Source organism: Drosophila nasuta, chromosome 3, assembly GCF_023558535.2.
Source record: "Drosophila nasuta strain 15112-1781.00 chromosome 3, ASM2355853v1, whole genome shotgun sequence".
Taxonomy (NCBI): Eukaryota; Metazoa; Arthropoda; class Insecta; order Diptera; family Drosophilidae; genus Drosophila; species Drosophila nasuta.
In genome coordinates, this window is record NC_083457.1 from 34,438,991 (window position 1) to 34,452,418 (window position 13,428).

Here is a 13,428-nt window from a genome sequence, read left to right on the forward strand (position 1 = left end):
TTTGGTCAGCCTTTTGGGCTAGAGGCGTGTCCAGGATACATTCATGTGCTTGGTCCTGGTGGCTGCCAGCTGGTCAGGATGCATTGCGGCTTCCTTTCACCCAGAGGACACATAATGGCTGAGATTTGAGTTGTTGCTCTCGGCTCCCATTCATTTGAGGGCACATTTAAAGTTTCGCTGCTCCAGTTTCTAACTAAATTCAAATATTTAAATTTGAAGAGACAAAAAAATGTATTTGTATGTGGTTGAAATTTAAATGTATTTAATCACTTTTTAAACTACGCATTTTCTGCAATTTATTTTCAGTGCTTCTTCAAACAGAAACACTTTAAGCTGCTTTATATTGTGTGAGCTTAAGCGAAACCATAAGAACTGATGAACAGTTCCAAAGTTTCTAAACTAAATCCATGTTTTCTTTGCGTCCCATAAATCCATGACCAAGCTCAGGCTTATCACCAATCCCGCCCCCTGAATCTCCTCCTCTGGCGTGTGCTCATTATAAACGCTGGAAGTTTTGCGAGCTGCAATTTGGTTTTTGCTTCAAGAACTTGAAAGAACTTTAAAGTTTAAACGCCCCGAAATGCGTCACGAACGTGACCGGGTCGAAGTTTTCTTTAACCAAAATGTCGACATCTTTGTCTTTGGCCAAAAAGGCGAGCGTTCTCCAAACTGGGTCAGCAATGAGGATGTCAAGCATTAAAGAAGCAGAAAAAAAATAACGCAAACTAAAATGAAATGAACTGCCAAGGAAAACATGCTACGCCAAGGAATTGTACTTCAACTCGACTTGCGAGTGAATTCCGAAAGGGAGTTGAGCGAGTATTTGCGAGTCAATTGAGTGAGCGTAAAAAATGTCCCCGCTGAGCGAGAGTGAGAGCGAGAGCCGGAGCGAGAGAGCAGACGACATTGCAGCTGCTGGCGTGCAGTTCGACTCGCTGCGTTTGCTTTTACCTTGTGCTCGCAGTGCGAGAGGCGAATTCAGTCAACAACGAGCCGCCCCAGCGAACGGACGCAGTGTGCGGAGCAGCGTTCAACGTGAAAGCAAAAAAGAGAAAAAAAAAAACAACACTGAATAAGAGACGAATCGTCTTCGTAAACGTAATCGAAATTCGAGTTTCGATTTTATTTATAGACAAACGCTTTGTTTACGTGTCGTGACGCGTGTGCCAACTAAAACGAAACGCAAAGCAAATAGCTAAAAACAACTTGCGAGAAGAGATATACTAAACAACAAATTGTAACTGTGTTTCAAGTGAACCCAAAAAAACGCAAAGACACAAACATGTCGTTGGGCAGCACAACGGATTACCCGCTGACTGTGGAGACTGTGGAGACAACAACAACGATTGGAGAACTGTTTGCGGAATTCATTGCTGCACCGGCAAGCAGCATGAGTCCCGCTGCCATCGCCGAGCACATGCAACAGAATCAAATCACCTTCGAGATACCCACAGCGCACGATCTGCGCCACATTGATGCACTGCATTCGTTCAACGCTCTGCTGCAGCGCATTGGCAACTCTGCCGCTGCCTCTGCCTCTGCCTCGGCCAGCATTAGCACCGAACAACTCTCCAATTCAGTAGTGCTCGATCTGGCCGATCTGCGAGAGAGCAACAATGTGGATGCGGATAACAATTCGACGTGGGAGCAAATCTTTGGCGATGCCGATATGCATGCGATTGTCAACTATTTGTGGATTGGTGTTGTCACCTCGTTGGTGGTGTTATCACTGGTCTTCATACTCTTCAGCTGTTACTTCTATCGCAAGTTTCGTACATGGAAAAAGTGCAGTAAGTATTGAAACTTCCCTCGTCCTGTAATCAAAATGTTTGTCGCTTGTTTTTCGGGTTTTTCTGTGTGAGTGTTTGTTTGTTTCGACCTTATCAACGTCCATTTATCCAGCTGTTTTGGCTGCCAGGCTAAACAATATAAAATGCAGAGGGTGCTCCTCCAATCTCCAATGCTCCCCTCTTCACTCTGACTCCCCTCTATTCGCATTATGTGCCTTTATGGCCGACAGTCTCATAAATTTTGGCGCGCTTCGAAAATTGTTAGGGCGCTGTAATTTTAGATACACAACTTTATGATGCCACAAAATATATGTGTATGTGCCGCATATTTATAATATCAAATTGACCTACCACAGCAACCGACTCCCAACTCTGTCCTCCCACTTCGGCCCATTGCGAGTGCCAGATAATGTGGAGGAGAGACTGACTTTGCAGAGAAAGGCGTGAAATTGTGTGTGTCGCGTTGAATGGACAGTGATAAAGCAGGAGATGCGTAATATACAATATAATATGTAAGGATAACATTTCGCAAATTTTACATTGCGAGCGTAGTCGAAGTTCAGGTACTCTGCTTAGAGTAGATTTCATTTAAATCTTTTTTTATTTTCTATTGTGTTAGTTCAGAAATATATTATTATATTTCTTATTTTCCGATATAATTCAGAGCTTTTTCTCAAATTTGGTTCAATAATATAAAATACTATAAAAAGTGTGCCTGCGAAATTTCATTTTATTATCTCCAAAAAAAGTATTAGGAAATTTAAAGTTATCTTTAACTGAAATTTAAGAACAAGCTGATTATTATTCTACATTGTTTTCATGCACTTACTTTTATAGTCTGCCAAAAATTTGATTACTCTAGTAGAGTATCATAATGTTGGCAGTAATTTCGTCCGGATATTGCATGCCTTTTGTGAGGGCAACAAAAGCCAAAATTGAATACACTTTGTTATGTCTGCTATAAGCAATGGATATATGTGCAAATTCTAAGAAAAAGTGCCTAAAGCGTCAGTTGAATATGCTGGAAAAGTGAACCTGTTGCTTGTGCCCCCCAAAAGACTGACAGTGTTGTAAATAAATGCCAAAAAGTAAATCATATGCTTAGGCACTTTACACATAATTAGAGGCACACACACACACTCAACTCATGTGAATCCCCAAAGAGGTGGTGGTGGAGGGGTGGAAAGGGGCAAGAGCAGCAACCAGCTGTACAACCTGGCCCTAACTATGCAACTTACACAAGTCTCAACTCGAGTGTCAAACTTTTTGCAGACCAATTTAGCCAAATGATTTATTTAGGCCAAAACCAGAAAGAGCGAGAGACGCAGATAGCGAAAGAGAGAGCGAGAGCGAAAGAGTGTGTGCGAGATAGAGAGCATTACACAAGTTGTTAGAGGGGGGAGGCCAAAGGCCGTGGCATTAAAGTATGGCCAACTCAACTGTCAAACTGTCAATTTCGTGCTAACGAGCCTTAAAAACTTTTGCTGCCCCTCGCCTCAAATGGCAGCGAGGAGTGTTTGTTCGGTGCGGCGACGAGGGCGGAGGGAGGAGGGAGCGGGGGAACCACTACGTAAAATATCAATTTGAGCTTTGAGCGATATGTGCGTGAGTGTGCGTGTGTGTGTGTGTGTGTGAGCGAGTGTTGCCTGCTTTTGGGGGCGCCTCTGCGTCTAATTAGTTTCGTTAGTGTCGTGTTGGGTTTAGTTTTTGCTTTTCTCTTCTCGCTTTTTTTTTTTCGGGTAATACACGTTAGACTGGCCTACATAGATAGGGGCTAAACACACACACACACATACATATATATATATATAGTTGTGTTAGGTGCATCGCTAGTGTGTGTGTGTGTGAGCGAGAGGTACACACGTGTGTCATTTATAATTAAGCAACTTTGGCTTAAGTTTGCTCGATTTTCATAGCACGCTTTTGTGCGCTTAATGCTCGCTACGTGTGCTGCAGCCCTGCCTCTCCTCCGTCCCTGGTCAGGTTCTTGTGCTTTGTTGACGCTAAGAGCAAGCAAGGCGGAGGCAGTGAAGAAAGCGAGTGTGTTTACCTTATAAATACTTAACGAGCGCCTGAGATGCCAACCTGGCGAGCTGCCTCTCACAGCCTCACAGTTTATTTATTAAGCAAGGATACACTAGCACTCACACACACTCGCACACAAATGAGGAGCAAGTTTCGGCTTGTTATCAATTAGAGCAGCGCACAACTGAATTTATTAACAGGACAACAGCCAGCGGGGGCAGTCAGGCACTTGTAAATTGAAGCAAAGTACCAGAAACAACACGAACGAACGGGAGCGAAACAGGAGCTGCCCCCAGCCACTGTTTATTATGTTGTATAGGTTGTGCATAATTTACTTGGCTGCCTGAAAAATGTAATTAAGCGTAGCACACTCTTCCTTCTCTCTCTCTCTACTCCTACTCCATCGTCTTCCTTCCTCGAATTTCTTCAAGACACAAAAACTAGCTGCCAAAAACTTGACTCCAGCAGAAGGACACTGAAAGCTGCCTCAATTTATAATGGATTTTGTGGTCTCGCTCTGACTTTGTCCAACAAACTTGCTAAAAACATTCCTCGAGGTATCAGTTAGACTCATTTTCTTTTCATGTTTTTTTTTTTTTTTGTTTTGTTGTTGCTTCAAATGTTTACCAATTAGAACGCTATTGTTTACCCAAATACTTTTAGCTGTTAAGTCTTGGCTTTGCAAATAGTTTTTGCTGTCACTTCCAAAGTTCGAGTGAGCAAAATAAGTCGACGGATAATTCGGGATAAACTTAATTTGAGCATCACTCAACACTCGACTTTCATTGAAATCACCTGCCAAGCGATTAAATGTAATAAAATACCGTCCAACCTCAAAAAAAGCAGCGCCAACTGTTCGACGCATAAAAAAGAATAAAATGAACAAACATTTATGAAAAGCCCAAAAGAAAGGAAAACAAAAAATGCGTGGATAAAAAATAAATAAAAGAGCGCAGCGAAGCGAACTCAATTGTTGGGCCCTTCAGCGTTCGTCAGCTCATTGCAATGAATTTAAATTGTTGCATACATTTCGGCGCTTGGGCAGTAAAAAAGCTGTAACAAAAGCCAAAAACAAATGGCGTGCTAATTTTTTCCCGTAGCCACTGCAAATGCTCCACTCTTCCCTTCGCCTCCTTTCGATTCGTTCCTTTCTGGACAACTTCCTTTTTTTTCGGCTGCGTTTTCGCATGCTGCAAGAGGAGAAGAGGCGTCCCAAATACTTGCATAAAATATGAAGCTGGCAGCATGTGTGTGCGGTGTGTGTGTGTGTGTGTGCCACGCCCATTGCGGCCCCAGTTGGTCGTGTTTGCCGTCTGTCTATCAAAAAATGAAACAAAAGTCAAAATGGGTCTGTGAAAGTGCTCGTCCAGGAGGCAGCACCCGAAAAATATACGAGTTTGTGCTACAGTTATAACAATAAATCAACAAACGCTGCCAGCAGCACACCAATGTACAGCACAGTGCCTGCTAACAGTATGACTACAAGTACTGTGCGACTGCTGTTGATGTTGCTGCTGCTGCTGCTCCTCTTGTTACACTTGCTGTTGTTGTTGTTGTTGTTGTTATTTCTCTGTTTTAATATTGTAATGCGAAAATTTTTTGTTCAACAGGCTTACGACTACCACTGTCTGCCACGCCCCCTTCACACACACACACTCAAATGCAAAAAAAATGCCATCGCTTTAATGGAAAACCATTTGACCAAAATATTTACTCATGCGAACTTCTAGCACATACAAATAAAAAATTAAATTAAATTTAATTTAATGCAAAAAACAACAACGACGAAGTCCAAAAAAGAAAAACAAAAAGAAGCGCGGGGAAAAACAACATTTTCGCTGACAATTAAAAAATTGTCGAGATTTTTGAAATTGCTGCATTCAATTGCATAAAGCGAGCACCCACATGAATGTGGCTTAAATCGCATTTAATAACTGCAACATTGTGCGGCCAGAACACGCAATAAATGCAACTCCAAGCCCTCACTTTATTATTCTTTGGATCAATCTATTTTCAATCATAATTAGAATGCCCCGTTGCCCAATTGTGGATAAAAGGGTTTACAATAAATGTTATTTTGGGAAAAAGCTGCAGTCGATGATAAATTGTAATCAATATTTATTCAGACAAGTTTCATGCTACTTTGTAAAATACTTTGGAAAATATTTGATGCCTCATGAAGTCTATGAAAATCTGTTTAATACCTCGTTTAACTGGCGAATAAAGCTTAAAAGCCATATAAACACTTTTAAGTTTCGGTCTTATGACATTTTTTGGTTTAACGGACAAAAGAAAAAGGTTGAATTCCATAAAAATTCAACATTACGCCGTTGCATACTTTCCGGCGTTTTTATGCCTTCTGCATTTCTGCATCTTCTTCAGTATTTATTCATTTTGCTTTTTATTATTCTTACTTTTATTTTTGTTCATGTGCCACGCGCGCACTTCCGGCATGTTATTGCCTACTCGTTGTAGTTGTAGTTGTAAATGTTCTTCGCAACTTGTTGTTGTCAGTCAGTCAGTCAGTGAGTCATTCAGTCATTCAGTTTGTTGTTGCTGTTGTTGTGAATGGGAAACTTTGCCTGTCCGTCCACTCACACAGGCATTTCCGGTCAGCACAAAAGTTTCTTTTCCCCCCTCTTTGTCTCTCGCTTGCTTGCTGTCTCTTTCTTTGTGTTGTTTTTGCGTATTTTTTGTGTCTTTTCAATAAAAGATCCTGAGGTTCCTGTTCATGTCCTGGCATTCACAAAGTTCAAGCGTTTGCGCCTTTACGCTAAATTGAATTTAATGCCAAGCCCAACGTGCTGCTTCCTTTTTTCGTTCATTCTTTCTTTCGTTCTTTCGTTTATTCCTATCCAACAAGTGTCCTTTGTGTGGGCTGTGGCAAGGGACGAGGACAGGACACATGGCACATAGCACATAGCACATAGCACACAAACAATCTAATGAGACGTCTGTCAAAGTCAAAGCCAACAGAAACTAAACAACTTTCTATCTACCTTCTATTTATTTGCAGACAAGGACATACGGGCACAGATTCATGCGGCAAGCGATTCCTACTCCTCGCACGGCGCCAGTCATCACCTGATCAGCTGCGATGCCCGTCGATTGTTGCAGCAGCTGCCAGCAGCCAATGGAGCAGCAACTGGCTCGCAACTTGTGAGTCCAATGGCAGGCGCTGCCGCAGGCGCTGCCGCAGGCGGCGGCGTTGGAGTCGGTGGAGGCAACGAGGCGGCGTTCTATCAAATTGAATCGCCACCCTGCTACACAATTGCCACAGGTCTGCCCAGCTACGATGAGGCGTTGCATCATCAGCCGCGTCATTTTGCCTACGGCATGAAGTTTGTGTATCCCAGTCTGGCGGCAGTGCATCATCATCACCATCATCATCATAATCAGCTTCTGCAGCAACGTGCGTGCATTGCCAACTGGGAAAAGAACGCAGAGCAGCGGTGCAGCTCGAATAAGCTGCAAAAGTGCAAACTGTCAGCAGCAGCAGCAGCAGCAGACGATTCGTCGAGGCAGACGCAAGTTCAAATGCAGACGGAGAGTGAGAGGCTGAGGCAAGCGGAGACTGAGGACAAAGGCTCGCCTGCTATTTGCATTAACATGCCGGATGAGATGGAGGAGGAGCAGCATCAGCATCAGCATCGAAATGTGGTGGCCAATGCTGCGTCAACAGATGCGGCACAAACTTTGCTGCCGGCGGCAGCTGCTGACGATGATTGCGCCTCATTGGTTGTTGTTGTTGCCGCGTGATTGCCCATCAACTGAGCTGGCCAGGGCATCTAAAGGGGGAAACGGGAACGGGGAATTGCGGGGGAAGGGTATTGGGTATAGATTATGGGCCAGAGATCATGGTTACATGTTTAGTCACTTGTAAATATTGTAGTTTGCATCCTCTGGCTGATCCTATAAACTAGCTTCGATGACAGATGAAATGATTTCATGATTTTGTTTTAGTTATTTGTTATATATCATGTATTATCCAAGACTGAGTATTATTTATTGTCTATGTATTAAGTAATTTAAACGAATTGCCTATCGTTTAAGCCTAAATGTTAATGAACAACAAAATATAAACGCTAAAAATATATTCAACAAAACGACCTACAATGAAAATCAAAGAACAACATTCATTTTGTTTTATTTTCATAGTTTCTTTAGTTTGGTTTTTAATTTTACGCTGCAATTTTATTGGTTTTCTATTGGTAATTGCTAATTGGATTAGATATATTCGTTCTACATTTTTCTCACAATTATTAATGGGACTTAAAGCGTACTTACTCATTTGCTAAATTTTATTTTCTTCTTTACTTGTCCCCAAGACAAGTTAGCGTATTCTCCACAGACCTGTTTCTCCTTAATTGAAACACATTTAGTTAAAGGTATTTTTGATTTTGGTTTAATTTTGCACCTCTTGATCAAGCACTGTTAGTTCTTAAAGTGTTGCAGTTACTAAAATGACTTGAAAAGCAAAACAGCAAGTAGCGAAAATATTATGATGGATTCAAGATAAAAGAAAAATATCTACGATATCTACGTATAGGCCTTTAAAGGGAGAGAAACAAAAACTTCAATCGAAAATGCAAAAATCCAAGCTAAGCAAATTAACTAAAGCAAATAAACGAATAAATATTGTCAACTATGGTAAAGAGAAATTGCAAGCAAAATAAAATATTTATGCAAAAATAGAAATGCATGGTATTTTGATTAACTCTGGGGAAATGGTGAACGTGCATTGGGAACGAGAATGAGATTGAGAATGCGAATGACAGCAGCTGGAATGGAACCAGGTTAAGTCAGAGCTCTCGTGCGAGCATAATAAATACTTAATTTCATGTCAAATTTGACACTTTTGTTGAGGTTTCTGCGCCTCGCCTCGACTCGTGTGTAATGCTGCAATTTGTATTCAAATGTACGATTTGTTGATGAGTCGACGAGGGACAGACCGACAGACAGACATAGAGACACGCGGACAGACAGACAGACGGATGGACAGAGTAACACGCCACATCAAGCATTCCATAACGCAGCGAAGCAAGAAACACCAAAACAGGGCCATAAATTATATTATCGTGCATCGTGTATCTGGTTCAGGTCACAGTCATGAGTGACTGCCAGTTAAACTGTGGACAGCGTCGGCAACAACCACATCGTCATCGACGGGGGGCCAAGGGCTTGTGTAGGGCACAAGAAAGGAGTGGAGGGGGTGTAAAGTGGGTGTAGAACCTGGCACTGACAGCAACAACAACATCAACACCATCACCAGCAGTGGCAGTGGCAGTTTCTGTTGCAAATGCAGTTGCAGCTCCATCTCTGCTAACTTTGTGTCGCGGTCGTGTTTAGCTGTAAATCACAACCAAAACATAAGCCATAAAGCCGCGAGTAGCGTATAACCGACCTATCTATACCCTGTAATATTTATTGTAAAAAAAAAAAACAATTAAAAAATCTACATTTTGCATATTTATTTATTTATTTAGAGTTAGGTTCAAGTCTTTCATAACTGCTTGAAGGTGTCTAAATTTCACAATTAAAATAACATCTCAATGCACTCTATTATTTGCAATAAATTAATATTAATAATAGATATTAAAGGCAATGCAGAGATTACGACAGTGAAGTAAAAGTATCATTGTTGTTCAATGTAGTTGTTGTTTTATCTACACAGCCACATCTTTTAAAGGGTAATGAGGGCATATATTCAGCGACCATTGACACTGTTAACCTCAAAGATAACCGATGCGCAATGTTATATCTACATATCTACTTGTCTTGGAAAATGCACAGTTTGTACGTGCATGAGGAGAATGGTTTTATGGGGCTTCGAACGTGTGCTCGCCGCAATTATTTGAAGAAACAACAAAAAGTTCATTGAACAGGTTACTGTGTTTTCAATATTTCGGTTGAAAAAATAACATATAATATATATATTGTTTTGAATATAGTTGATTTTATAATAATAATCATAATCGTCTTTTGTTGCAACAGTAGTATTATGAAAAATTGCTTCGATTACATCGACAGTATTTATTACATCGTTAGTATTGCCCCATCTCACAGCAGTCAATTATTACTTAAGCTTAAAATGAGTCATAAATGTCATTAAGATATAAACTTTCTGTAGCTCTATCATTCGAATATAATTCTGTTACATCTCCAGTAAGATGATAATCTTTTTTCGCAATAGTCACATCACTAAAATTATCGTAATCTCCATCAAAACCACCTTTTTTTTATGATTTTTGCTCAGTTGTTGACAAAAGAATCAATATTAGATTACTTTAATATTTACTACGAGTAGAATCCTTAGAAGAGTACAGCTGTTGGCAAATAATTTGATCTTTCTGTAGCTGTAACTTTTGTTGTTTCTGTGCTTGTGACTTTTGTGTTAGTATTTTCAGAAGTTGCAACAGTTGTTGTCGAAGGAGTTGCTGTGGCATTGCTTGATAATTTACCAGAAGATACAATATTTGTTCACAATAAAACTTCAGTTAATTCCTCATAATAATGGTCACCAGAAGACAAGACGGTTTTAGAAGTAGACTCTTCTTTGGTTGTATCATCAGAAGATGTACTAGTAGTTGACCAGAGAATTGCTGTTGCAGTGCTTGAATCGCCACCAGAAGATGCAACATTTGTTAACAACGGAGTTGATGTTGCAACGGTTGTTGCAACTGTTGTTGTTGCTGTGCTTGTCACTTTTGTGCTAGTGTCTTCAGAAGTTGCAACTGTTGTTGACGAAAAAGTTGCTGTGGCACTGCTTGAATCTCCATCAGAAGATGCTACGGTTGTTGATAACGAAGCTGATGTTGCAACTGTTTTTGTTGCTGTGCTCGTCATTTTTTTGGTAGTATCATCAGAGGATCTAACAGTTGTTGACAACGAAGCTGATGTTGCAACTGTTGTTGCTGTGCTTGTCACTTTTGCGCTAGTACCTTCAGAAGTTGCATCTGTTGTCGACGAAACAGTTGCTGTGGCACTGCTTGAATATTCATCAGAAGATGTACCAGTAGTTAACGAAAGAGTTGTGGCAGTGCTTAAATGTTGATCAGAAAATGTACCAGTTGTTGACGAAAAAGTTGCTGTGACACTGCTTGAATCTTCATCGGAGGATGCAACAGTTGTTGACAATGAAGCTTCAGTAGATTCGTCGTAATAATAGTCATCAGAAGACGAGACAGTTTCAAAAGTAGAGTCCTCTTTGGTTGTATCAATAGAAGATGTACCAGTTGTTGACGAAAAAGTTGCTGTTGCTACGGTTGTTGACAACGGAGATGATGTTGCAACTGTTGTTGTTGCTGTGCTCGTCACTTTTTTGGTAGTATCATCAGAGGATCTAACAGTTGTTGACAAAGGAGTTGATGTTAAAACTGTAGTCGTTGCAGTGCTTGTCAGTTTTGTGCTAGTATCTTCAGAAGTAGCAACTGTTGTTGACGAATAAGTTGTGGTGGTAGTGCTTGAATCTCCATCAGAAGATGCTACGGTTGTTGACAACGGAGATGATGTTGCAACTGTTGTTGTTGCTGTGCTCGTCACTTTTTTGGTAGTATCATCAGAGGATCTAACAGTTGTTGACAAAGGAGTTGATGTTGCAACTGCAGTCGTTGCAGTGCTTGTCAGTTTTGTGCTAGTATCTTCAGAAGTAGCAACTGTTGTTGACGAATAAGTTGTGGTGGCAGTGCTTGAATCTCCATCAGAAGATGCTACGGTTGTTGACAACGAAGCTGATGTTGCAACTGTTGTTGTTGCTGTGCTCGTCACTTTTTTGGTAGTATCATCAGAGGATCTAACAGTTGTTGACAAAGGAGTTGATGTTAAAAATGTAGTCGTTGCAGTGCTTGTCAGTTTTGTGCTAGTATCTTCAGAAGTAGCAACTGTTGTTGACGAATAAGTTGTGGTGGTAGTGCTTGAATCTCCATCAGAAGATGCTACGGTTGTTGACAACGAAGCTGATGTTGCAACTGTTGTTGTTGCTGTGCTCGTCACTTTTTTGGTAGTATCATCAGAGGATCTAACAGTTGTTGACAAAGGAGTTGATGTTGCAACTGCAGTCGTTGCAGTGCTTGTCAGTTTTGTGCTAGTATCTTCAGAAGTAGCAACTGTTGTTGACGAATAAGTTGTGGTGGTAGTGCTTGAATCTCCATCAGAAGATGCTACGGTTGTTGACAACGGAGATGATGTTGCAACTGTTGTTGTTGCTGTGCTCGTCACTTTTTTGGTAGTATCATCAGAGGATCTAACAGTTGTTGACAAAGGAGTTGATGTTAAAACTGTAGTCGTTGCAGTGCTTGACAGTTTTGTGCTAGTATCTTCAGAAGTTGCAATAGCTGTTGGCGAGAAAGTGGCAGTGCTTGAATCTCCTTCAGAAGATGCTACGGTTGTTGACAACGGAGCTGATGTTGCAACTGTTGTTGTTGCTGTGCTCGTCACTTTTTTGGTAGTATCATCAGAGGATCTAACAGTTGTTGACAAAGGAGTTGATGTTGCAACTGCAGTTGTTGCAGTACTGGTGACTTTCTCAGAAGATGCTACGGTTGTTGACAACGGAGCTGACGTTGCAATTGTTGTTGTTGGTGCGCTTGTAACTTTTGAGCTAGTATCTTCAGAAGTAGCAACTGGTGTTGACGAAAAAGTTGTGGTGGTAGTGCTTGAATCTCCATCAGAAGATGCTACGGTTGTTGACAACTGAGCTGATGTTGCAACTGTTGTTGTTGCTGCGCTTGTCACTTTTGAGCTAGTATCTTCAGAAGTAGCAACTGTTGTCGACCAAAGAGTTGCTGTGGCACTGCTTAAATCTTGATCAGAAGATGTACCAGTTGTTGACGAAAGAGTTGCTGTGACACTGCTTGAATCTTTATCGGATGATGCAACAGCTGTTGACAATGAAGCTTCAGTAGATTCGTCGTAATAATAGTCATCAGAAGACGAGACGGTTTCAAAAGTAGAGTCTTCTTTGGTTGTATCAACAGAAAATGTACCAGTTGTTGACGAAAAAGTTGCTGTTGCTACGGTTGTTGACAACGGAGATGATGTTGCAACTGTTGTTGTTGCTGTGCTCGTCACTTTTTTGGTAGTATCATCAGAGGATCTAACAGTTGTTGACAAAGGAGTTGATGTTGCAACTGCAGTCGTTGCAGTGCTTGTCAGTTTTGTGCTAGTATCTTCAGAAGTTGCAATAGCTGTTGGCGAGAAAGTGGCAGTGCTTGAATCTCCTTCAGAAGATGCTACGGTTGTTGACAACGGAGATGATGTTGCAACTGTTGTTGTTGCTGTGCTCGTCACTTTTTTGGTAGTATCATCAGAGGATCTAACAGTTGTTGACAAAGGAGTTGATGTTGCAACTGCAGTCGTTGCAGTGCTTGTCAGTTTTGTGCTAGTATCTTCAGAAGTTGCAATAGCTGTTGGCGAGAAAGTGGCAGTGCTTGAATCTCCTTCAGAAGATGCTACGGTTGTTGACAACGGAGATGATGTTGCAGCTGTTGTTGTTGCTGTGCTCGTCACTTTTTTGGTAGTATCATCAGAGGATCTAACAGTTGTTGACAAAGGAGTTGATGTTGCAACTGCAGTTGTTGCAGTGCTTGTCAGTTTTGTGCTAGTATCTTCAGAA

At 41.2% G+C, this 13,428-nt stretch overlaps 1 protein-coding gene across 1 annotated transcript; it reads left to right on the plus strand.

The window, feature by feature from the left end:
* The first annotated feature begins 995 nt into the window (after positions 1–995).
* LOC132789711 (protein commissureless 1) lies at positions 996–9,218 on the plus strand. Its single transcript, XM_060797925.1, has 2 exons — positions 996–1,790; positions 6,832–9,218. Exons 1-2 carry the CDS (start codon positions 1,283–1,285, stop codon positions 7,572–7,574), a joined length of 1,251 nt encoding a protein of 416 aa, XP_060653908.1. The 5' UTR covers positions 996–1,282; the 3' UTR covers positions 7,575–9,218.
* Positions 9,219–13,428: the final 4,210 nt, after the last annotated feature.